We start from the raw sequence: 22878 nt of genomic DNA, 5'->3' as shown, positions 1-22878 counted from the left end.
CGTACGTGCGCGCACGCGCGCGTGCGTGCGTGCGATTTGCGATCAGGCGGCGCGGCGGACAGCCCAGGCGGCGGGGCGGGGGGAGTTATATTGCGGGGTCCTTCCTCGCTCACCCTGTTTCCTCTCGGAGCGGAGACGGCAAATGGCGGACTTCGATACCTACGACGATCGGGCCTACAGCAGCTTCGGCGGCGGCAGGGGGTGAGGCGAGCGTGCGCGGGCCCCGGCTGGGCGCGGGAGGCGGACGGGAGTCTGAGGTGGCCGGGGTGGGGGGGGGGTGGCGGGGTGGCCCCTGGGCGGCGGCCTTCCCGCGCTCACACCAGGGGCGGCGAGCCGTAGGGGCCCGGCTGGGCCGGCGGAGGCCGCGTAGAGGCGCCTGGAGGACCGGGCCCTGGAAATGGCGCGCTCGGGGAGGGTGCGGCGGCGGTTAGGCTCCCAGAGGCTTGCTCGAGGGACAGACCCCTCCTTGTGTCTCCTCCGCCGCCCGCGACGTGTCTTTCCTTTTCCTCGGCCGCAGGGCCGGGCTGCCGTGGCGCTGAGGGCCCGGGACGACGGGCTCCCGCTTCCAGCCCCATCCCCCAGGACGGCAGGGCCAGCGCGGGGCTCTGCTGCAGAGCGGGGGTGGGGGCCCGCTGCCTGCCCGGCCCCAGCCATGTCCGGGCCGCGGCTTCCTGTTGTCAGCCCGCGCTGCAAGTGTGCTGGGCCCGTTTGGCCATGAGACCAGCGGGCTGTGTCGGGTCGGAAGGCCGAGAGAGAGGTGATTCCCTTCCGTTTTCGGGTGAGGCTGGGATTTGGCAGCTGGAGCCCAAGACCAACCAAAACAAACACACACCGTAGCATTTTCCTTTTATCCTTCCTTAGATCAGAGTGCCTTACTGACAAGTGCTACGTGCTTACTGGCAGATAAATGTTATGACCTGGAGAAGGAATCGCATTTAGCTTCGTTCTGATTCTGGTCATGCACAGACTATATGTGCACCTTGTTTAAAAGAAAAATTCTTGTCTAGTGAATTAAAAGCTTATGGTGCTTAATTCCAGGGACCCGCTCTGCATTTATTTTTTTTTTATACACGAGTAACCTCATACAGAATTTAGGAGATAGGCTATGAACATCTTGATATTTGTCAAGGGCACACTTTGCCTTTGTGTGATTTGCAGAAAGGATTACTTTCCCAGGAAAACACCACAATAGTACCTACTGAGGTGCCCAGTCTCCTCAGTTTCAATCCCAAAAGTATCTTTGTTTGGTGAAGAATGACCTTTTAATACCTCGGTTTGGGAATGGCTCAAATAAAAGCTTGTTTGGGTGCGTGAGCGCACCAAGTATCATTCATGACTGTAGAACATGGAAGTTGGGGGAGGTGGAGCCACCTGTTATTTCAAAGAATACTTTATTTGCTAATAAAAAGAAATAGATGTTGGATTACATGTACAATTACTGCCTTTGGGGTAGGTTTCTAGACATCAAATTTGTAGTTAAGTCATCTTGAAATTTAATAACCAGTATTTTTTTTCTTTCTCCTAGTTTCAAAAAACATTTGGAAGTACCCAGGGAAAAAAACAGTTCAGATTAAGACAGATCCAAGGAATTTTAGTTGGTTTGGGACTACAATGTTAGTTGTATTATACAAAACCTGGGGATTTGTTTTTTTTAATTCTTGATTTTGACAAATGTACCAGATGTTCTGGTGACTTGAGGTGTTTGAGTTAGTCTTCCTGTGTGTATCAAGTTTGGACTGCCTTAATAACAAATTGACCAAAAGTAAAATTCTCGTTTAAGATGCTATTTATCAAAATATTAGAAAAGACAAAAGACAGTGTTAGCCATTTGCCCAGATGCACTCCAAAATCTGATATGAGAGACTATTAGTTGGCACAATACATTTCCTAAGCTTTTTAACAAAAAATCCTTTTGCATTAAGCACCTTCTACAAATGACCTTGGAATTTTCCACTTGACTTCATCTTCATATAAAATACATAGGAGATATTGCTCAGGTAGCTAAAAAGTAGTTTTAAAAAATCCGTTGGTGAATTTGTGTGTTATTTTTTAAGGCAGTGTCTGGAGTGGGTCCAGAAACTTCACAGAGGACCAGACATGTAGTGGTGTGATCTGTGCCAAAACTTTCTTGTTCCAGGTGGTTAATGTTAACTATCAGGTCGGAAGTTATCAGTTATTGGGATCTTTGAAATTTAACAAAATGACAGGATCAGATGATCTTCTTCAGTGATCGAGTTATGTTCACATCAGTGCTTGTCTCAGGGCTCAGCGGTAAAGAATGTGCCTGCCAGTGCAGGAGCCACAGGTTCCACCCCTAGGTTCAGAAGATCCTCTGGTGAAGAAATGGCAACCCACTCCGATATTCTTGTCTGGAAAATTCCATGAGCATGCATGCACAGCACACCTGTCGGTGCTGTTGACGTTCAGATACAGCGCCTAACCATTACGGGTGGTTACCGCCTGTGGGACGGTCCTGTGTTGCTTCATGCTTGTTCGTGGGGTTGTTTTTTGTTTTTTTTTTAATACTCCACTTTTTTTTTTTTTTGGCTTCACCCTGTGTCATGTGAATCTTTGTAGTTAGTTCCCCTACCAGGGATCAAACCCACGCTCCCTACAGTGGGAGCACAAAGTCTTAACCACTGGACTGCCAGGGAAGTCTGTGTTTGGCACTTTTGTAAAGCACCTTGTCTCTGGTCTGGGCTTCCCTGATTGCTCAGTTGGTAAAGAATCCACTTGCAATGCAGGAGACCCTGGTTCAATTCCTTAGTTGGAAAGATCCGCTGGAGAAGAGATAGGCTACCCACTCCAGGATTCTTGGGCTTCCTTTAATGGCTTAGCTGGTAGAGAATCCTCCTGCAATGCGGGAGACCTGGGTTTGATCCCTGAGTTGGGAAGATCCCCTGGAGAGGAAAAAGGCTACCCGCTCCAGTATTCTGGCCTAGAGAATTCCATGGACTGAATAGTCTGTGGAGTCACAAAGAGTTGGACACAACTGAGCGACTTTCATTCACTCACTTCTCTCATCTAAAACACCTTAGATAGGATGTCTTAACTCTATAATCAACTTGGGTCACAGGTGAAAGGGATGGCAGGTTTGTCAAAATCTAAACAACTTGGGTTTTAATAATTATTATACATTCCCTGTAAGTTTATTTTGTAATTGTGTGTAATAACCAGTACGGTTGTCAGGAAGCAATGTGGAACAACTGCTTTATTTCCCCAGCCTCTAAAGGCATGTTCCCAGCAGCAGAGGGGAGAACCAGGGACTGCATTGTTGCTCAGAAATCGAGTCAAAACAAAATTCCAAATTATCAGTTGATTGTACCAGATCTTGAGTGTATTTTTGTTTTGCACTTTGCTAACCTATCTTTCTGAGGTTCTGATTTTTCATTTGCCTTTGGCCATAAAGTGCCATTGACACTAATTTTACATTTCTAACTACAAAAGGCCTTTTGAGTGCTGAACCTAAAAGGAGCATCGATCCTGAGAGTTAAGTTGGAACTTAGAATTAACAAGAATTGATATTGCTGGAATGGTACCTGCTAAAAATGAATTAAACTACAAAGTTAAATATTCTTTATTAAGTTCCAGCTGGGGGAGGTTAGAATTCTGATCTTTGAGTCTTATAGGACTTAACCTTGGCATCTGTGTCTAAATGTCTACGTTTATTTTAAGTCTTACAATGCGGAAGAAAGTGTATGAAAGCTGACTAGTTTCACTGACGACAGGATCTGTAAAGGTGTTGAAAGGCATATTTTGAAAACCTATCAAATGGCAAATTGCTTAGGTTTACTGTCATCCTGCTCTCCCCTCCTTAGTCTCCCGGTGCTTGATTCCAAGTCATTGTTCTCTTCAAATACTTGGTTTTACCAAGAGGTCTTTGAGATGTCAGAGATGTTCGGGCAGAAGCCATGGCATTAGAATGAGTCAGACAAGAGCTCAAGTGTTCTCTCTTTCAGCTGTGTATTAGCTGTGTGGTCTAGACAAGTTCCTTAACCTCTCTAAGCCTCATTTTACCCACATATAAGATAGAAACTCCTCTGTAGAGCTGTTGGAATATTAAATGAGATGTTAAACTGCAGCATGGTATCTGCAACATAAATGTTTAATAATTGATAGCTGTTGATTTATAATTTTTTAATTCTTAAAATACTTCCTTTGGAGTTAGTAAGAATGGGGAAGTTTCTATTGAGAGTTAGCTGGAATGAGTTACTGTTTTCCTGGGTATATTTCTAAAGTCAGTTAAGGGAATGCTATTCATTTTATAGGTATAAAACATTTATAATAAGCATATATAATAAGTATCATAAATTAGTATCAAGTAATTCTTTCTTGTACATTATTGGTTTGTAACAGTTCATGTTGGACTATTAAAATGCTTCTGAGATTTCTTAAAAAAAATCCTTATGTACTTTTAAAATTTATATTTCTATTTGCAGTTACCCTTAGTGTTCTAGAAAGACTTCACACAAAATCAAGACATCTTCCCAGAAACTTGGAATGTACAAAGCAGAATGTTTGGCTGAGGGGGTCGAGGCATCGGGGAGTCAGTCCTGGATCAGATCCAGCTTTCCCTGGGAACAGGAGAGTGTTGGGCAGGAGACTATGCCTGCCTCTTTGCCTTTCCATCATTTGGACAGGTGGTTAGACTTGCATGCTCAGGGCACAAGTGACCAGCTGATTTTGATGGGACTTCATAGCTGTAATGTCTAAGTTGTGTTTGTGAATCATTGAATATCCTTGGATTTTTTTAAGTTTGCCAAGCATATCATAGTTTTTTTTAATGTTCTTGAAAGGACCCCGGGATGTGTTCAAGTATACTGATACTCTGTTGAAAACATGGCACCTCCATTGTACTCCAGCACAGGGTAGATGGAGCTGGTGATCCCCCCCTTGCTCCACATGCTATTCTTCTATAATTGAAATAATCGGTTGCATTTTTGGAGGGAGCCCCCTAATTTCTTTTGGCCAAGCCCCACAGCCTGTGGGATGGTAGTTCCCTGACCAAGAGTTAACCCTGGGCCCTCGGCAGTGAATGTGCAGAGTCATAACCAATGGACCACCAGGGAATTCCCTGGAACCTTTTGAATATATAGCTTAGTAGAAAACAGCTGGTTTCTCATAGCTGTTTCTGTATTCACTCTTAAGGTAGGTTGCTTGACATTCATTAAGACAATCCAGCCTTACAGAGATAAACAGTTGGAAGTGGGAGGATTGTTTTAATGGCCTTTTTAGATTAATTGTAGGTACTCTTAATTTTTAACTACCAAAACTTGCCAGGTGGTAATTTCCATAAAGGTTAATTGTAACAATAAACATCTCTTACATTAAAATCCATATAGATTTGTCTTATATTTTGAGTGTATCTTCTACCTGTGCATTTTTTTGGTAACATGATATATCAGTCCTTTGGAAAATACCAGTTCACTGACTTAGTGCAGAGCTTCCAAAAGTTGACGTATTTCACTATACAGTATCAAAAATCATGTTCATTAATGTCCCCATCCAGTTCATCAGAAAAATTTCAGGAATTGGGAGACTGTCAAGCGTATGTTGATAGATACAAGTTTTCTAAAATTCTGGGTTTTGCTTGAAAGCCTGCATTTTGTCATTGGCAGCAGATAGTACTGTTAGTTTCCTGAAAGGGACAAGACTCGCTTCATTTACATGAAAGTGCCTGACACCCAAGTCTGGACCACAGTTGGTAGAAGTGTTGTTCCATGAAATGAATAGCTGGTCCAGCTTGTAACTCACTCACAGGAGGGCTTTTCCTCAAGCTAACCACATACTTCTGTAAGCAGCAGAGTGCTTCATTCCCATTTGGTAACAGGATATTTTAAAAGTGGGTTGTATTTAATAAAGTTAATCATTTTGACCACTTTATCAAAAAACGTTCTTTGCTAAAGATGGCTTTTTATTTTTTGTCTGAACCACTCACTCATGGTATCTTAACTTACTTCCTTGACCAGGGTTTGAACCCAGGCCCTTGGAAGTGAAAGCGTGGAGTCCTGACCAACCACTGGACTGCCAGGGAAGTCCTCCCTCCCCCTTTTCCCCCTATTTTTAAATTTAAATATTTAAAAAAACTTTTACAATACTGTGTTGGTTTCCGCCATACAGCAATGCAAATCAGCACATTTATACATACCCCTCCTCCCTGTCCCCTCCGCCAGCACGGAGCGCCAGCCTGGGCTCCCTGTGCCGCGCATGACCTCTCACCAGCTCTCTGGCTTACACCTGATAGTGTGCGTATGTTGATGCTTCTCCATTCGTCCCACACTCCCTCCCCTGTGTCTGTGTCCACGAGTTCCATTCTCTACATCTGCGTCTCTATTCCTTCCCTGCAAATAGGTGGTGGTACATACAGAGTGGAATAGTATTCAGCCATTAAAAAACACATTTGAGTCAGTTCTAGTGAAGTGGATGAACCTAGAACCTGTTAGACACAGTGAAGTCAGAGGAAAACAAATATAGTATATTAGTGCATATATATGGACTCTAGACAAATGGTATTGGATGAACTGTTTTCTTTTTTTAAATACTGCAAGTGCATGAGTAATGGTGCAGTTTGGTGCCCCTGTCTTGATTTACATGATGGCCAACAGCAAGATCTGTGGAGGTCTCTGCACTCTTTGATTTAACAGGACTACTACAGCTGGTTAGCCCACAGAACTGTTAAATGGAAGAAAGGTTTGCCTTTGGGGAGACAGAGCCAGAACCAAATAAAGGATACTTTAATGTTCTTTTAGAGGCCATCTGAAAATCTAAATGAGTACCCATCTTGGTGAAAGAGGTTACTTGCAATCCTAAAGTTGTTGGCAGGCTTGTGGCTCCATTCCTTCTACCCTGATAAGGAGCAGATACTGTTGCAGTTTTGGAGATAAAGCAGTGAACAAGAGTTCCTGCCTCAGAAGGTTGCAGTTCCCTGCATTGCTTTTTGTATCTTCCAGATGTGACTGAATTACGAAGCTCCCATTCACAGCAGAGAGAGCCCCTGGAAATAGGGCTCACTGCAGAGCTCACCCCAGACATTGCCCCCCACACCACCTCCAGTGTTCACCAGAAACTTGGAGAGGCTTTCATGCACATCCTGTAGTAATGAAAGTTGTCAGGATAAAGGGATTTAATTTTGAGTGCTAACTGAAGGCCTTGAGAAATCCACACACTTAGAGAAAGATCTACTTGGGAGTACACTGTCTTCAGTCGGTCCATGGGCTTGGTTTTTAAAACCTAAGCTAAAATTGAAATGTAATGTGACATCTTGGATGGGATCCTGGGACATGAAAATGACAGACAGTAGGTGAAAGCTAAGAAAACCTGAATAAACTGAGCTTTAGTTGGTAAATGTATTGATGTTGGTTCAGTGGTTGTAATCAGTGTGTCTTACTAAAGTAAGATGTTAATAGGTAAGGGGGCTGGTAAGATGTTAATGAAATAAGGGGCTGGCTTTTGACAGCCTAACCTTTTTTGCTTATTGTCTCGAAATGAAGTAAATTACACATTTTGACCTTTCTTTGCACACTCAGAGGATTTTGTCTTTGTTGCTTCCTTGCGTTTTATTCTCAGAAAGGCAGTCTTACTGGGATTTTATATAGGATCTAGGAAGAGTGCCTCATGCCACGTGATACATGCTAGTAAGTGTTTGTGGGTGGCAACGTGAAAGACCAAAGCTATTGATCAGCCCTACTGGAGCCATGGGGTTCTCAAGGCAAGAATACTGAAAGATGATGCTGTGAAAGTGCTGCACTCAATATGCCAGCAAATTTGGAAAACTCAGCAGTGGCCACAGGACTGGAAAAGGTCAGTTTTCATTCCAATCCCAAAGAAAGGAAATGCAAAAGAATGCTCAAACTACTGCACAACCGCATTCATCTCACATGCTAGTAAAGTAATGCTCAAAATTCTCCAAGCCAGACTTCGGCAATAAGTGAACCGTGAACTTCCTGATGTTCAAGCTGGTTTTAGAAAAGGCAGAGGAACCAGAGATCAAATTGCCAACATCCGCTGGATCATGGAAAAAGCAAGAGCGTTCCAGAAAAACATCTATTTCTGCTTTATTGACTATGCCAAAGCCTTTGACTGTGTGGATCACAATAAACTGGAAAATTCTGGAAGAGATGGGAATACCAGACCACCTAATCTGCCTCTTGAGAAATCTATATGCAGGCCAGGAAGCAACAGTTAGAACTGGACATGGAACAACAGACTGGTTCCAAATAGGAAAAGGAGTGCGTCAAGGCTGTATATTGTCACTGCTTATTTAAGTTATATGCAGAGTACATCATGAGAAACGCTGGACTGGAAGAAACACAAGCTGGAATCAAGATTGCCGGGAGAAACATCAATAACCTCAGATATGCAGATGACACCACCCTTATGGCAGAAAGTGAAGAGGAGCTAAAAAGCCTCTTGATGAAAGTGAAAGAGGAGAGTGAAAAAGTTGGCTTAAAGCTCAACATTCAGAAAAAGAAGATCATGGCATCCGGTCCCATCACTTCATGGGAAATAGATGGGGAAACAGTGGAAACAGTGTCAGACTTTATTTTTGGGGACTCCAAAATCTCTGCAGATGGTGATTGCAGCCATGAAATTAAAAAATGCTTCCTCCTTGGAAAAGTTATGACCAACCTAGATAGCATATTCAAAAGCAGAGACATTACTTTGCCAACTAAGGTCCGTCTAGTCAAGGCTATGGTTTTTGAACTGTGGTGTTGGAGAAGACTCTTGAGAGTCCCTTGGACTGCAAGGACATCCAACCAGTCCATTCTGAAGGAGATCAACCCTGGGATTTCTTTGGAAGGAATGATGCTAAAGCTGAAACTCCAGTACTTTGGCCACCTCATGCAAAGAGTTGACTCATTGGAAAAGACTCTGATGTGGGAGGGATTGGGGGCAGGAGGAGAAGGGGACGACCAAGGATGAGATGGCTGGATGGCATCACGGACTCGATGGACTTGAGTCTCAGTGAACTCCGGGAGATGGTGATGAACAGGGAGGCCTGGCGTGCTGCAATTCATGGGGTCGCAAAGAGTCAGACACGACTGAGCGACTGAACTGAACTGGAGCCAACCCAGTTATCACCTAGAAGTACTAGAGGCAGAGAACGCCTGATGTTCCAGTTAGCCCAGAGGTTAATACGCCAGGCCATGGTACCTTGTTACTGGTCTTAAATGACAGCAACAAGAACTAAATTCTGTATATAGTTGTTTTTTGTTCATTTTTGGCTGTGCTGGGTCTTCACCGCTGCACCTAGGCTTTCTCTAGCTGTGGCGAGTGGGGGCCACTCTCCAGTTGCAGTGGGTTAGCTTCTTGTTGCAGTGGCTTCTCTTGCTGCGGAGCACGGGCTCTGGGGCATGTGGACTCGGCAGTTGTGGCACACGGGCTTAGTTGCTCCACAGCATATGGAATCTTCCCGGACCAGGGAGCAGAACCGTGTCCCCTGCATTGATTGACACGCGGCTTCCTATCCGTGCCCCATCAGGGATGTCCTGTTTAGTTTCTGATTCACTTAGAAGTCTTTGTAAAATTCTTTCCCAGAAATAACAGCATGTGTCCTTCATTATTTATTATCTTACATACTTTGGAATTTTGTTTCACCCACTTACTGATTGTGATCCCTGTCCTATTAGTCTCTTCTCGTCTTTTTTCTTACAGTCACCCTTCCTCCAGTCTCCTCTCCTCTTTATCTTCGCTTATTCACATTGTCATGTTGAGTTCAGTGTTTTGTCTGCTGTCTGGAAAATAGAGTTCAAGTGGCTTTTGTGCCACCCTGCAGAGATGGTGCTCATTACTGTCTCCTGAATTTTCCGTCATCTTTTACTTGGGATGTGATTTCTTTGTAGATACCTGGACCCCCTTAGGTGAGTTATCAGCTCCTTGCTAGTAGGAACTGAGTCTTAGGTTTGTGCCCTTTATATGGTGCTCTGTATTTAATAGATATTCAGATACTTTGTTGACTTGAGTGAAGAAATGTGATCTGTCGTAGGATTTTGGTCACACATGGAGTTGAAAGTTGGCTTTCTGAAATGACTGAGGATGTAATTATTACTTTAAAACTTTCATATATATATATATATATATATTTTTTTTTTTTTTTATCAATAGGCTGTCCCTGTCGGCAGCAGGCACGAGTGGGCAGGACCCTTGCTCGATGGGGGCTGGGAGCGCAGCACAGACCTTCAGCTCTGTCTCTGAATTGCAGCTTCGCCTTGTCTGCCGCCTGTTTTACGTCCACAGCTGCTAGTCAGCCTGCTTCTGCATGAGCAGCGTATCCTGCAGGGTGTTCAATCTACCCAGAACACTTCAGAATTGTTACTAAACTTTTATAAAGCAATCAGTCTTGTGAAGTATCTTTATGGTCAGTCTCAAGCTCCTCTATAACATAAAAATTTGAATATTTATAAAATAACAGATGCAAAAATGGAGGTACAGAGGTGATTTAGAGAAGGTCCTTCACCAAGCTAAGGTGCCAGATGAGTCTTCTGTGTTTTAACCTATTTTAGATAGTGCTTTCGTGTAACATAGCTTATTTAGAATAATAGTTCCCTCTAAACTTAAGTATCTCCTAAGAATTTCAGCTCAAAGGCTTTCTGACATTTGACTTTTTATTTGATTGGTTGATGACAGCGTGTATCATTTTGTTAGTTGCATGCGTTTGCTCTGGGGTTTGTCTCAAGTTGCTGGCACACTGCAGGCTCTTGGTAACGCGTTGAAGTCTGCCCGGCTCCACTCCCATTGCCCTGCAGTGTCTTCATGAGAAGCTAGAAACCACTCAAGTCCTGTAGAGCCGAGGGCATCAGGTAGGGCAATATTTAGGACTGCCTCTGTAATTTCTTGAAAAAATCTTATAGTGTTAAACCGCTGGCAGTTGTGTGAGGCTAGGGTGAAACGAGAGGGTTCATGGGTCTGAGTTGGCTCTTTCCACAGCTCCTGCTCTTAAAGTACTGCTTGCCTGAAGTGGGGTTCTTCAGGCTTCCTCTTCCCAAAGCCAGAGCTGGCTTCTGACCATCCTGCGTTCTTGCTAGTCACGATCCTTATCAAGGCTCAGGAGGCTTTCCGCACTCAGTCAGAGGTCAGTTCACCCTGTCTGGTCAGTCCTCTGTCCAGCACCCCACAGAAGTTCTCAGAGGCCCTTCTAGCAAGTCTTTCTCCCTCCTGTCTTCTTGGTTCATTAAATGTACCCCTGCCAAATTGACCATTCTTTCATCCTCACCTTCTCATTGATTTTTTTTTTTAAAGATCATTTTAGCCCTTTGCCTTTTTTATGTATTTATGTAAATATACACACAAGCATGTGTGTATGCATTTACAGTTATTTTTGTTTTATTTGTGCTATTCAGACATAAGCTACTTGAGAGCAAGGGGCTGTTTTCCACCAGGTGTTACTTTAAGTGTTTTAAATTATAGTTGGTTCTCTGTTTTGACAGTTTTCTGAGTGTTTGTACTGTTTTTATACATTCAGTACCCAGTCCCAAGGAGTATCTTCCTGAAAATATTTTAGGTTTTATGTTATTGAAATGCAAAATAAGCCACATTCACTTGTAAGTCTATTTTTCTCTTATTCAAAGTGTTGTCTTAAAGGTATTTATTATCAAACATTTGAGGTATCTGGAATTCGTGTCAGGCAAGTTGTGGAATTTCTTTCATGATATTTCTAGCACTGTGTGAATTTTAAAAGTCAAGTTACTTTCCAAGACCTGGTATTAATATTACACCTTGCAGGAAAAAGGGAAGATTGACTTTGGGCAGACCTTTGACTCATGTGAGGAGACTCATTTGCTTTAAGTGTCTGTTAAAAATGGTACCTCCCTCTTTAAAATTTTTTTCCTCTAAACATTTTATTTTGAAATCTTTCAGGTCTCCAGTAAAGTTGAAAGCGCATGATACAGTGGACTGTAGTAGATTCACAAGTTTCACAGTTGTCTGTCTTTATATATTCATGCACACACACATGGCATTTGTGCCAAACCCTTTGAAAACAAATGCTGTCCTGACACTTCATTCCTAAGTAAGTTTGTCTTCCTGAGAACAGAGGCATCCTGCTAACTGTCGTACCGATTATCACTCCTGCGAGATTTAATGCTGACAATAACATTTACACACGCCAGCTTCAAATTTCTCCATCTGCTTTTCTTTTATGGCTGTTTGTTCTAGGAGCCAAAGGTCATATGTAGTCATTTCATTAGTCTCCCTGCCTTAAAAAAGTCTTTCATGACTTCTATGCATTTGAAGAGTCTGTGCTCAAATAGAGGGCATGTCATTTAACTTTGTCCCATTACTGGAGATACTAAGTTCAGTTACCTGTTTACAGTTGTAACTGAGCCTTGCCTGAATCAGTCACTACTGTGTTGGTGTGGTTTTCTAATTACATGGTTCCTCCTGGATTTTGTAGCTGACATCATTATTAATGTAGAGAAGAGCTCCCCTCCCTTTCATTAGTTTAGCAGACCAGTGTAGGTTCAGAGCAGAATTGGTGAGAAAGTCCAGGGTTCCCGTGCCCCCCGCCCCACAGAGGCACAGCGCCCCTGCTGTGGACATCTGCACCGCCGCAGCACAGGAGCTGGTCAGCGAGCCTGCCTGATGGCGCCATCACCCAGTCCACGGTGTGCAGTGGGGTTCCCTCCTGACGGGGTGCGTTCCGCTCTGTGGGTCGGGCAAATGTATAATGGCCCCACTTATTTTAAAATTACCTATAAAGCATTGTAAATCTCAGGTTGTAGATGGCCGTGATGGTGGTCGCTGTTATTCTACACATATACACTGTGTGTCAAGCTGTGTATGCAGCAGCATATGTAATTTCTCAGTAATTCAGTGTCTTTTTTAGTATTGACACAGTTTTCCAAATAAAGCTTAGAAAAATTGAGTAACTCTTCCAGGTAAATATCGGTAGAGCTGGGATTTAAACCACTGCCTCTCACATTAGCAATGATGTGATGGAGTCAAGGTCCTGCCACTTACAAGCTCTGTGAAAGGGAAAGTCACTCAGTCGTGTCCGACTCCTTGCGACCCCATGGACTGTAGCCTGCCAGGCTTATCTGTCTGTCCATGGGATTTTCCAGGCCAGAATACTAGAGTGAATAGCCATTCCCTTCTCCGGGAGATCTTCCCAACCCAGGGATCAAATCCAGGTCTCCCGCATTGCAGGCGGATTCTTGACTGACTGAGCCAGCATGGACAAGTAAACGCCTCTTGTCTCAGCTGAGGAAATTAATTGCATTGAGGCTTAAGTGAATTAGTCATACACATGTATATTTGAGGACCCAGCGAGGTAGTGCGTGGCAGAGTGGAGAGTATGTATGTATATAGTACTTGCACAAAAATCTGTATGAGAGCATGTTATCCATCATCAGACAATAGCAAAAGACAGTTATATTATGAATGAGTTAAACTTCAGCTTCAGGACAGGGAGTGGGACAGTTCATTTCTGGATGTGTTAGTATTTGGGTATATGGTATATGGGTGTGAGGGAGGGCATTGGCTTAGGTTCTGTTCTCCTGTTCTTATTTAGGGAATAGGAGAACCCCTTTTCTGTAGGAGGATGTTCTGTTTGGATTTGATTCTCTAGGGAAATCTATGTTTACCCAGATTCTGTATTTCTGGACATTTTTGTCATCCAAAAATAGACATATTTTCCATAAATGAACTTTGGAATACTTGGTCACTTCAGGACAATGTAGCTGGGTTTATTTCACCAAGGTGGGGTGGCTGAGTGGGAGATGTTTTCCTTGGCCCTCTGGGGCAAGCGTACTCGGGCACACTTGAATCCTGTCTTTTCCCCCCTAGGTCCCGTGGCAGTGCTGGTGGCCATGGTCCCCGCAGCCAGAAGGAGCTGCCCACAGAGCCGCCCTACACAGCATATGTGGGCAATCTACCTTTTAATACAGTTCAGGGCGACATCGACGCTATCTTCAAGGATCTCAGCATAAGGAGTGTACGGCTAGTCAGAGACAAAGACACAGACAAATTCAAAGGTGAGTTCAGGGGGTTTTACTGTGTTATTGTAAGGGGGAGAGTGGGTCTGACGCAGAGGGCTCTAGTTAGGAAAGTGTTGGAACATGTGCTAGTCCAGGTAGTTGAACGTGGCGGGGCGTGGTGGGGGGAGGTGTTTATAATCTAGGTTGTAGAAAATGTGGCACATGCCGAAGTAAGTCTGGAGTGTGCCTAGCCTGTGTAGCGATTCTGTCTCTGCCAGAGGAGTTCCCAGGGACGAAATGAACAAATGGAACTCGGGACTTTTCAGGCGTACATCAGCTTGGCTGACTCATGCATTTGGGGGTGGTTTTCCTGTGAAGTCCAAAAAGTAACCTAGTACTTGTCACTGTACATTTGTGACTTTAGCGCGTGTGTTTGGGGAAATGATGGGGTCAAGTTTCAGATCAAGTTAGTGTCTGTAGATTAGTCTCTTGAGGGCTCTTGAGCAGAGAAGGGTGAGGAATGGGGAATGAAATGGCATTGGCATCTGGCTGAATGAAAGGGGTGTACCTGTACTCAGTGCATGATGCAGGGTCCAAGGGCACGTGGTTTGCTTTATTGACCCAGAAATGCACCCGTGAAGAGCGCAGAGAGGCTGCGGCGGGGTGGGGGCTGCGCAGGCAGCGGCGGTGCTGCTCGGCAGAGCGCTTCTGTGTCTCTGTCGTTTTGAAAGCTTTCTCACCTAACCTAGACCCTTTCATCGTAAGTGATTAAATAATGAAAACCTGTGTACCTGCTAAGCTTGTAGAAGTAAGTCACACTGCGAGGAAGCATTAAGAATTCAAATTTAAGGTACAGATACGTGGGTGAATGGTCATTACCAAGGCATTTAGAATACAGCTTCTCATTTGCTGTGGACATGACCATAAAAAATGATTCCCACTAGGTTTTCTTTCTGCCACTTTGTTAGCATTCAGCCTATTTGGGAATATTTTATCTGAGGGGAATACAAATGTGGGGGTGAAGCCAGCCTCAGGGCCAAGCCAGTGGCAGCGTTTTAAGAGTTGGTCTCATACAAGTGCATCTTGGGCAGCTCTAGGGTGAGGCAAGTGTGAGCTCTAGAGGGACCAGGCGGCGGTTGCCTGTTTGAGTTTGGAAGTGGTTTTCTCAGTTCCTCTGAACACTGAATCCACGTGGGAGAGGCATGGATACGGAGGTGCAGTCCGAGCTGGGGACGGGGGGCTCTCCAGCCGTTCTTTGGGTGAGCAGGTGGTGAACAGGAAAAGTTAGGACCCAGGCTGCAGTGCTTGCTGTCTTAGTAGGGTTTGAGGGTGAATTGTAACCATACAGGAGCGGGGGGGGGGGGGGGCATTACAGGGGGCAGTGTGAGTACGGGGGCAGTGGGGGAGGGGTCTTAACCCAGATTTAACCCAGGGGGCAAGGAGAGGGCATGGACTAGAGTGTCAAAATGCTAGTAGAAGGAAAGTTGAAGGAAAGGCTTATTCAGAGGTTTAAGCGGGGAGAGAGGGTGTGTGGTTTCCTCTGCCAGGAGTGTCTTCTGTTTACAGGCCTGTGTCAGAATCGAGCATCAAGGACTCAGGTTGTCAATAAAGCACCCAGACTAGCTGTCTTTAATTAGTTAGCCTTCTGAAGAGGATGTGATTGTTGCTGAGGGTGTGTTTCTTAGCTTTGTAAAACAGATTTTATACCAACTACCTGAGCGGTAAGTAAGAGGCACCTTCAGTGTAGTATTCCTTCAAAGCGTGTTTAGTGTCCAGTTCGAAATCTGTGTCTTAAAGCCCCATTAGATATATTCAGAAGTTATTCAGAAGTTAGACGTCATTCAGAAGTCAGAACTAACAGCTCTTCAATGACCCAAGCAAGGTTTTAATGTTATGGTTAAAAGGTAAAGCTTTATAAAAATAGCTACTATTTCAGTACCCAAATAGGTTAGCACTTTCTGGTAGAATATAGTTAGGAGGAAGGACTTCCAGGCAAATTCTATTTATTAGAAAGTAAAATATGCACTTTCAGGTTTTGCACGTCTGTGGCCATCTAGGCGCAGCAAAAGTGGTAGTTGTGATGTAGGGAAGTGGTACAGACAGGATCCCACTGTATCTTTAACCTAGAGTTCCTGGAGGAAGTCAGGGTTTGTTTTCTCTTACAGGATTCTGCTATGTAGAATTTGATGAAGTGGATTCCCTTAAGGAAGCCTTGACATACGATGGTGCAGTAAGTATATTCGGGTCTTCTCTGTGGTGTTAGTCGCTGGATTTTTGTCTTGCCAGTACTTACCATATTTTCCCCTTATTAGCTCTTGGGTGACCGGTCACTTCGTGTGGACATTGCAGAAGGCAGAAAACAAGATAAAGGCGGCTTTGGCTTCAGGAAAGGTGGACCAGATGACAGAGGTGATTGGTTCTTCTACAGCTGAACATAAAAGTTGCTCTGTGCCCACTGATTACAAGTCTTGTAGGTTGTAGTAGACCTCTTATCTTGTGGGTCTGATTAGGTATTTATGAGCTTTTAAAAACGTGTAAACTCTTATAAAGAATGGATGATGCTTCTGCAAGCCTGGGTCTTTTTCTTCTTCCTTTTGGCAGCAAAAAAACTTTTCTAAAATGTCAGTGAGGTTCCCATCACATGAGTTGTAGGTCTTAGATGTTTGTGCAGCAAGGTAATGATCAACATCAACTTTACCTTTTTTGTGTATTCTCAGGAATGGGCGGCTCTTGAGAATCTCATGGTAGATGTGATTTCCGGTATCAGAATTTAAAGTGTCACCACTTACCCTTTTTGGTGGCCTTGCTGCTGTTGTATGGTTCTTGTGAGTAGCCTGCCTGGCCGGACTACTGCCTTAGATCCTCTCACAAAAGAAACTTTCCTGAAAGGTACCCAGGCACGCATTAAGCCTCTATTAGAGCCTCAGTGTTTTGGGGTAGGACTTGAAAGCTTCTACGTTGAGGCCAAGTTGAACTGATCCACCTTGTTTTGTTACCATTTCTTTGCCTACTGCTCTTAAACATGCCTGTATCTCACAGTGAGTCTTTCCCCTTGGTGGGGTCTAGTGTGTACGGCACGAATAGACTAGTGTTGTTTCTAGAAGTAGTGTGGAGGTTCTAGAAGCTTCCAGAACCCCTCATACTAACGGTTCCTGGTGGCTCCCTCCTAGATAGTGAGAAGTAGTCCTGTTGACCTCTTTGTTTCTTAAAGGTGGACATAGTCCACTTGATAATTGCTTTTCTTAACTCATCGAAGCAGACTTGTGGGTACCTCCTTGTGTCGATTCAAGAGGTCAGTTTGCATGCCAGGCTTTGAAGAGTTGATGTCCTAAACACTCCTCATCTCTCTCTCTCTTTTTTTAAATGATGGAAGTAGTTAATATTTGGTCAAAACGTCCATTGTAACCATAAGGTAGAAAATGAAACACAGGTCTTTTCTTTCCTGTAACCTGGAGCTCATCCACACTGGCCACCTTGTGAGAGGAGAGCATTAGTGCCTCCCCCCAACCCTGTCATCCCCCAGAGCAAAACTTGGTAGAAGGCAACTGGTAGGTGTGGGAAGAACTGTTCTTGGGAGTCGAAATTTTCTTAAAAAATTTATTTCCAGTACTGCTTTAGCTAAACAGATGGCTATATCTCTTGAATAATTACCCCAAGTCCTATAGCCAATCAGAAATGAGCTTATTCATAAAAGTACAGTATCATCCAGTAAACCTGTAATTTTATGTATAAGTTAGTCTCTGATTGAAAAATGCAGCAAACGTCATCTCAGAGCCACGTCAGGTGTAGTGACTCAGTGAGTGGTGGCCTCCCATCTGCCAGTTTTGCATTCCCTGGTACTGAAGAAATAGCAGAGCGAGCTCCCAGCTCTGGAGGTTACCAGAGGAACTAATACCTTTCTACTGTTTGCTTAGCTTGGGTTTTTGTGACTCTGAAGCAAGACATACAGTGAATGTAGCCAGAAAAAGTACCTTGCGACCAACCAGTGTAGACTATACTGTATCTAAAACCAGCAGTGCCCGGGTGGTGGAGTACAGCCTGTGCAGGTTATTTGTATAGGTAGACCTCTCTGACTCTTTAACGATGTCTGTTTTTGACACACACTCCTTATTAAAAAGAAAAAAAAATTCAAGCAGTACAAAAAATACGAAGAAGAAAGCAAACAAGGTCCCTGTCAACCAGAAATAGATAGTATGTTAAACTAAACTTTGCAAAGAAAGCTCAGAAGTTTCTCATGGATAGTGTGCCTCCTGGAAATCTGTCATCAGACTTGATGGGAAGATGGTTGTCAATGTCAGACCATCCTCTTTATTCCCCATTGCTCATTTAAGAAGAGATGTTGAAGCGAGGGTGTCGCTTGACCTTAAGGTACACTGGCTTGTTTTCTTTCCCCTGCTGTGCTTTGTCTCATGATCCTGGACGGAGTATTGATAGCAGTTGTGTTTATGCCTTGTCAGTATGGGTGTGAGCTGATATGTTTTATGCTAAACCCTGAAGCAGAAATTAATCTCATTAAAGGGGAATTTACTTTGATACTTGGTGAGGAAAGGTACACTTCACAGTTTAGTTTGGGGAAAATGTCAGGTTAATTGTTGAGTACTGATGAAGCGTCTTTAATGATTGGTGAATGCTTTGGTTGTTAAAAGTGATTTCACAAAGAACCTTAGACTTGATTCTGTGTGTCCAAATTAGGTTCCCCCAGAGTGGTGCTCCTGCTGGCCTGTCTTTTTACAGTTGTTTTCATTACTTGTTTTGTTAAAAATGGAACTGTTCAAACAAATAGTCTCTGCACTGAATTTCAGATAACTTCATCAACTTACAGATTCTTTGCTACCTTTAAAGACCAAAAAAATTAAAACCTTACCTACCAATCAAGGTAGTTGATTCTCTGTATTCACAATGTTAGGTCCTTGCAAACACCCAGTTAGCAGATCCTGAGCCGTTGTTCCTAGGGGAAATACTCGCCATAGTGAGGTTCAGTCTTGTGAGCCTTTGGTCATATTTTTGTCAACCAGTTGATACATCACCGTGTTTAATATATACATAGTTGATTGGTTAATGGTGAACTCACAGGTGACAGCGCTGTAACCCCTGCCTGAGAAAGGCTTCTCTGACCAGGCACACCCAGCCATCTTGGTCTTCGGAGCACTAGCCAGCACTTGGGCGTGGTGTTTAGGTGCTGCTCTAAACAGCAGAGTCGCTCCCAAAGAGCGCAGAAAGCGCAGCGTTAAATCGGTTGTGAAAAGGGCACTCATGTTTGAGCCGAGGCTTGTTCATAACTCGATTGGGAATATGTGTGTCAGGTGGCAAGTCTTTCCCTGCCCTGTGCATGTCAGAATGACAGCAGAAGGCCCCAAGTATTGATCTCGGGATTACACATCAGTTCTAGTGAGTAGACAGATTTGCAGACAGGAAATCTGTGAATAAGGGGGACCAACTAATGTATCAGGAGACTGTTCCTCAAGCTCAGGATCCTTCTTCAGGGATAAGTTCCTACAAAGCTTTGAGCAGTGACACCATCCTTGGAGTGAATCAAAGTAGTCACCTGCAGGAGCTTAAACACAGAGGGCAAGCGCATTTGTTTAATTATACCTTAAATTTTTATTGAAAGCGAAAGGTTGTACTGTTAAAAGGTTATCATAAAACAATTCGCCCCCCTCCCCAGTGACTTTCAGTTAAACACAAAACAAAGTAAGGTTTAAGGTTCTTAAAAGTCCATTGAGAAAATGTTTTTCACACTGAAGACAATGGCAGCTTACTCTAATTTTAAGTAAGATGCAGTTCACTTGTGTTGGTAATTATTTTAGCGGATGCACAGAGGACTGGGGGGAAGCCCTTTGCAGCTGTAAGAGGTGTGGGTTGGATGTGTGGTTCCTGCTCTCTGACTCCCTCTTTGGGAAGGGAGTGGGCCTGATGAGAGCTTTGGTTACACAGGGGTGCTTTGCTTTTAGAATGATCCACACCTGAATGGCAGCAGAAACTGGGAAAAGGGGAGTGGTCACCCAGGAGTGACTTGGTGTTTTTATTTTGTCTTCAAATCTAGCTCTGTGTGTATGTGTGTAATTTTGCATTCTAAATTGTAACTTCTAAATTTCAGGGTTTTTTTTTTTTTAACAACTATAGATTATAATCAGAAACAATACAATGTGCCTTGAGGAGTTTTGTTTTAAGCCTTATTAGGATACAATCTTACTGGCTTTTCCTACAAACTTAAGAATTTAAACAGCTCATTTAGTTTTTCTCTCCTAAGATTCTTTTTTTTAATCTTCTACGATTCAAAAAGTCTGTCATTGTTGAAATTGCCCAGCAGATTCACGTTTAAACCCATTTTGAGTGCACTTGATCTCGGAAAAATTTCTGATGCTGGACAAACTAAGGAATTTTAAATGGAGCACAAACAGTTCACACAGCTGTATAATCAGCTTTGAGACGGGAGTATAAAAAGTCCTCTGTGGTTCTCTTCCTTCCACAGGTTTCAGGGATGACTTCTTAGGAGGCCGGGGAGGGAGTCGCCCAGGTGACCGGCGAACAGGCCCCCCGATGGGAAGCCGTTTCAGAGATGGCCCTCCCCTTCGAGGGTCCAGTATGGATTTCAGAGAACCCACAGAAGGTATGATGGTGACGTGTAAACGGGCAGCAGGAGGGCGCCTTCTCACGACGCCTTGGTAAACCACGCTGTTTCCCTCCCCCAGAGGAACGAGCACAGAGACCACGGCTCCAGCTTAAACCTCGAACAGTCGCAACGCCCCTCAATCAAGTAGCCAACCCCAACTCTGCCATCTTTGGGGGAGCCAGGCCCAGAGAGGAAGTCGTTCACAAGGAGCAAGAATGAGCTTGTGGTGGGGAGGGAATGGGGTGTGGGGGGGCGTTTGAGCGAGACCACAGCCTGGCTTGGCCCCCCCCCCCCCCCCCGACCGGCAGTCCTGCAGTTACCATTCCTGCGCCTGACCTTTGTCCTCCTTTCTTACAACGGAAACACAGAGCTTGTGAGTGCATGTCAGCAGTTAACAAGTGGTTTTTAGTACATTCTTGGCTTTGCTGTATCTGCCTAGTGCCTGTTTTGTGCTTTTTTTCTTCCCTGCCACTCCTTTCCCCTTTCCCTTCTGTCCTGCTCCCTCCCCGCTCCTTGTCTCCTTCCAGCACACAGTTCCTCTAGAGGGGTAGAGGGGCAGAGGCGGCCCTGCCGTGCGGGAGCTCTCTGGGTTGGGGTGCTGCATTTCTCTCCGTTGCTTTCGCCTTTTACTTGTGCCGCATCGGCCTTTTCCTTTGCCTTTTCTCAGTGCTTCTCTTCTGACCTGCATGTCGAGTTCTGTATTGCTGTGGCTTCCGAGGAAGAAAGCAAGTCCCATGTTGGATAGCCCCTTGTTTTTAGTCAGCTGGGATCAACAGACAGCCTTTGGGACACCTTGCTTTCAAAACAAGGATAAAGTATCTGTTGATCTCTGCAGATTCCTTCCTATAACTATTTATAGGTAGTCCTGACTCCACTACCCGCTTCCCAGATGGGCTGTTCACGCGGAAGAGGCTCACGTTTCAAACAGCAGAACCTGAGAGAATGGTGTGAACTGTCGGTGGGGCGTGCACGCAAGGAGGCAGACTGAGTGCCCTGCTGCGCTCGCGTGTTTTTATCACTCTTCCAGCACTGTGTCCAAGCTGGTCTCCCTCAGGCACCAGCCATGCTAGAGGCCCCTCTGTGGCTGGATGTGGTGAATTGCCGTCCAGCTTCCTCTCCGCTGGGCACAGCGGTGCTTTGGGGGCCACAGGGGGCGGCGCTGTGCTGGGCTCACCTCTGTGTGGACGCGGCTCCCTCTCAGACCCCCAGTGTGTGTCCTGCCTCACTCTGTGCTTCTCTGTCCCCCAGCATTAAGTCACAGTGAGAGCCTGTGCTTCCCACCGTCCCTTAATTTTGGAATGAAAATGGGCCTAGGATCTGGCACTTTACTCTCTCACTTGATGAATTGAGAATTTGACTATGCAGAGCTGTCAGGTAACAGGGAGGTGGCCCAAGGTCACCAGGTCTCAGCTTCAGGACGTTCACTCCCACATAGAATGTTCAGCTCGCACCCAGGGCCGGGCAGCTAGGCAGCAGCTTTTGAGCTCAGACATCTATGTGTGAACACATTTTTCAGCACCCGAGTCCCAGTTCATCCCACTGGGAGCAGTCCGGGCTCAGCTAGAGCCCCGGAAAAGAGAGACCCTCACCAGCAAGACTGGAGGGCCGGGGCAGCCGGGCCTGGGCGGCGTGCTTAGGAAACAGCTCCTTGTTAGCTGCCACCCTCGGCTTCTCCCTGTCCCCAGGTCTCAGCAATTCACAGAACTCTTGCCTCCTATCCTTCCTTCCACCTGTCATCTTTGCTTCTGAGATAAGAACCATTTGTGTAACACCAATACTTACCTAAAGAAAGACATGCATTATGTGGTTGTAATCAAACCTGATGCTTTCAGATGACCTACTTACATCTTCAATGTGGAAAAGATTAAGAACAAAACAAATTCATCTAAACTTCTGGGCAATCCAGTTGACTTTTAAATGTAAGAATGGAATTCCAAACACTTAACACATTCAGCTATATGACAGAAAGTAAATCTATGGATATGGTATTTTGTGAATGATCTTTTAAATAAAAGAAAACCTTACGTAATATTTAATGCTTGTCTTTATTTTTTTTTTGAGTTTTTTAGCTGCTCATAAAACTAACAATTTTATATTTGGAAAGTCATGTCCAAATTTAGTAGGATGTCCTGTTCAGTGGGCAAAGCCTCTTGCTTTCAGAAGTTACAAGATTTGTGAGCTTATCTTAGAAGCTTGTAATGATTAGAAATGGGATGCCAATTTTTCTCTTTTTTCCCCCCATAAAAATAGGTTTTGGTTGGGTAATCCTGGGTGTGCCCTCATGTTAGTGCTGGGTGCTGCTTCTCGGCTAGCAGATTGTATGTTGAGGAGGTGCCACTGGGTAGTTTGGTG

At 44.5% G+C, this 22878-nt stretch overlaps 1 protein-coding gene and 1 non-coding gene across 2 annotated transcripts; both read left to right on the top strand.

Moving 5' to 3' along the window:
- Nucleotides 1-22562, top strand: EIF4H (eukaryotic translation initiation factor 4H). Its single transcript, XM_040260956.1, has 6 exons — nucleotides 1-201; nucleotides 13783-13970; nucleotides 16079-16143; nucleotides 16226-16322; nucleotides 20386-20523; nucleotides 20606-22562. Exons 1-6 carry the CDS (start codon nucleotides 143-145, stop codon nucleotides 20743-20745), a joined length of 687 nt encoding a protein of 228 aa, XP_040116890.1. The 5' UTR covers nucleotides 1-142; the 3' UTR covers nucleotides 20746-22562.
- LOC120859941 lies at nucleotides 14783-14905 on the top strand. Its single transcript, XR_005720193.1, has one exon. It is a non-coding gene; the product is annotated as a small nucleolar RNA SNORA32 (small nucleolar RNA).
- Nucleotides 22563-22878: the final 316 nt, after the last annotated feature.

The sequence above is a fragment of the Oryx dammah genome, unplaced genomic scaffold (genome assembly GCF_014754425.2).
Source record: "Oryx dammah isolate SB20612 unplaced genomic scaffold, SCBI_Odam_1.1 HiC_scaffold_2, whole genome shotgun sequence".
In the NCBI taxonomy this organism is placed as follows: domain Eukaryota; kingdom Metazoa; phylum Chordata; class Mammalia; order Artiodactyla; family Bovidae; genus Oryx; species Oryx dammah.
The sequence above is the reverse complement of the archived record's forward strand: the minus strand, read 5'-3'. Positions and strand labels throughout refer to the sequence as shown.

What these genes read in the sequence shown, in the direction of transcription:
- EIF4H (XM_040260956.1), top strand. Translation starts at nt 143, where the DNA reads ATGGCGGACTTCGATACCTACGACGATCGGGCCTACAGCAGCTTCGGC. An exon ending in AGCTTCGGCGGCGGCAGGGG is followed by an intron (nt 202 to 13,782) that starts GTGAGGCGAGCG and finishes TTTCCCCCCTAG; the next exon opens with GTCCCGTGGCAGTGCTGGTG. An exon ending in CCTTGACATACGATGGTGCA is followed by an intron (nt 16,144 to 16,225) that starts GTAAGTATATTC and finishes TCCCCTTATTAG; the next exon opens with CTCTTGGGTGACCGGTCACT.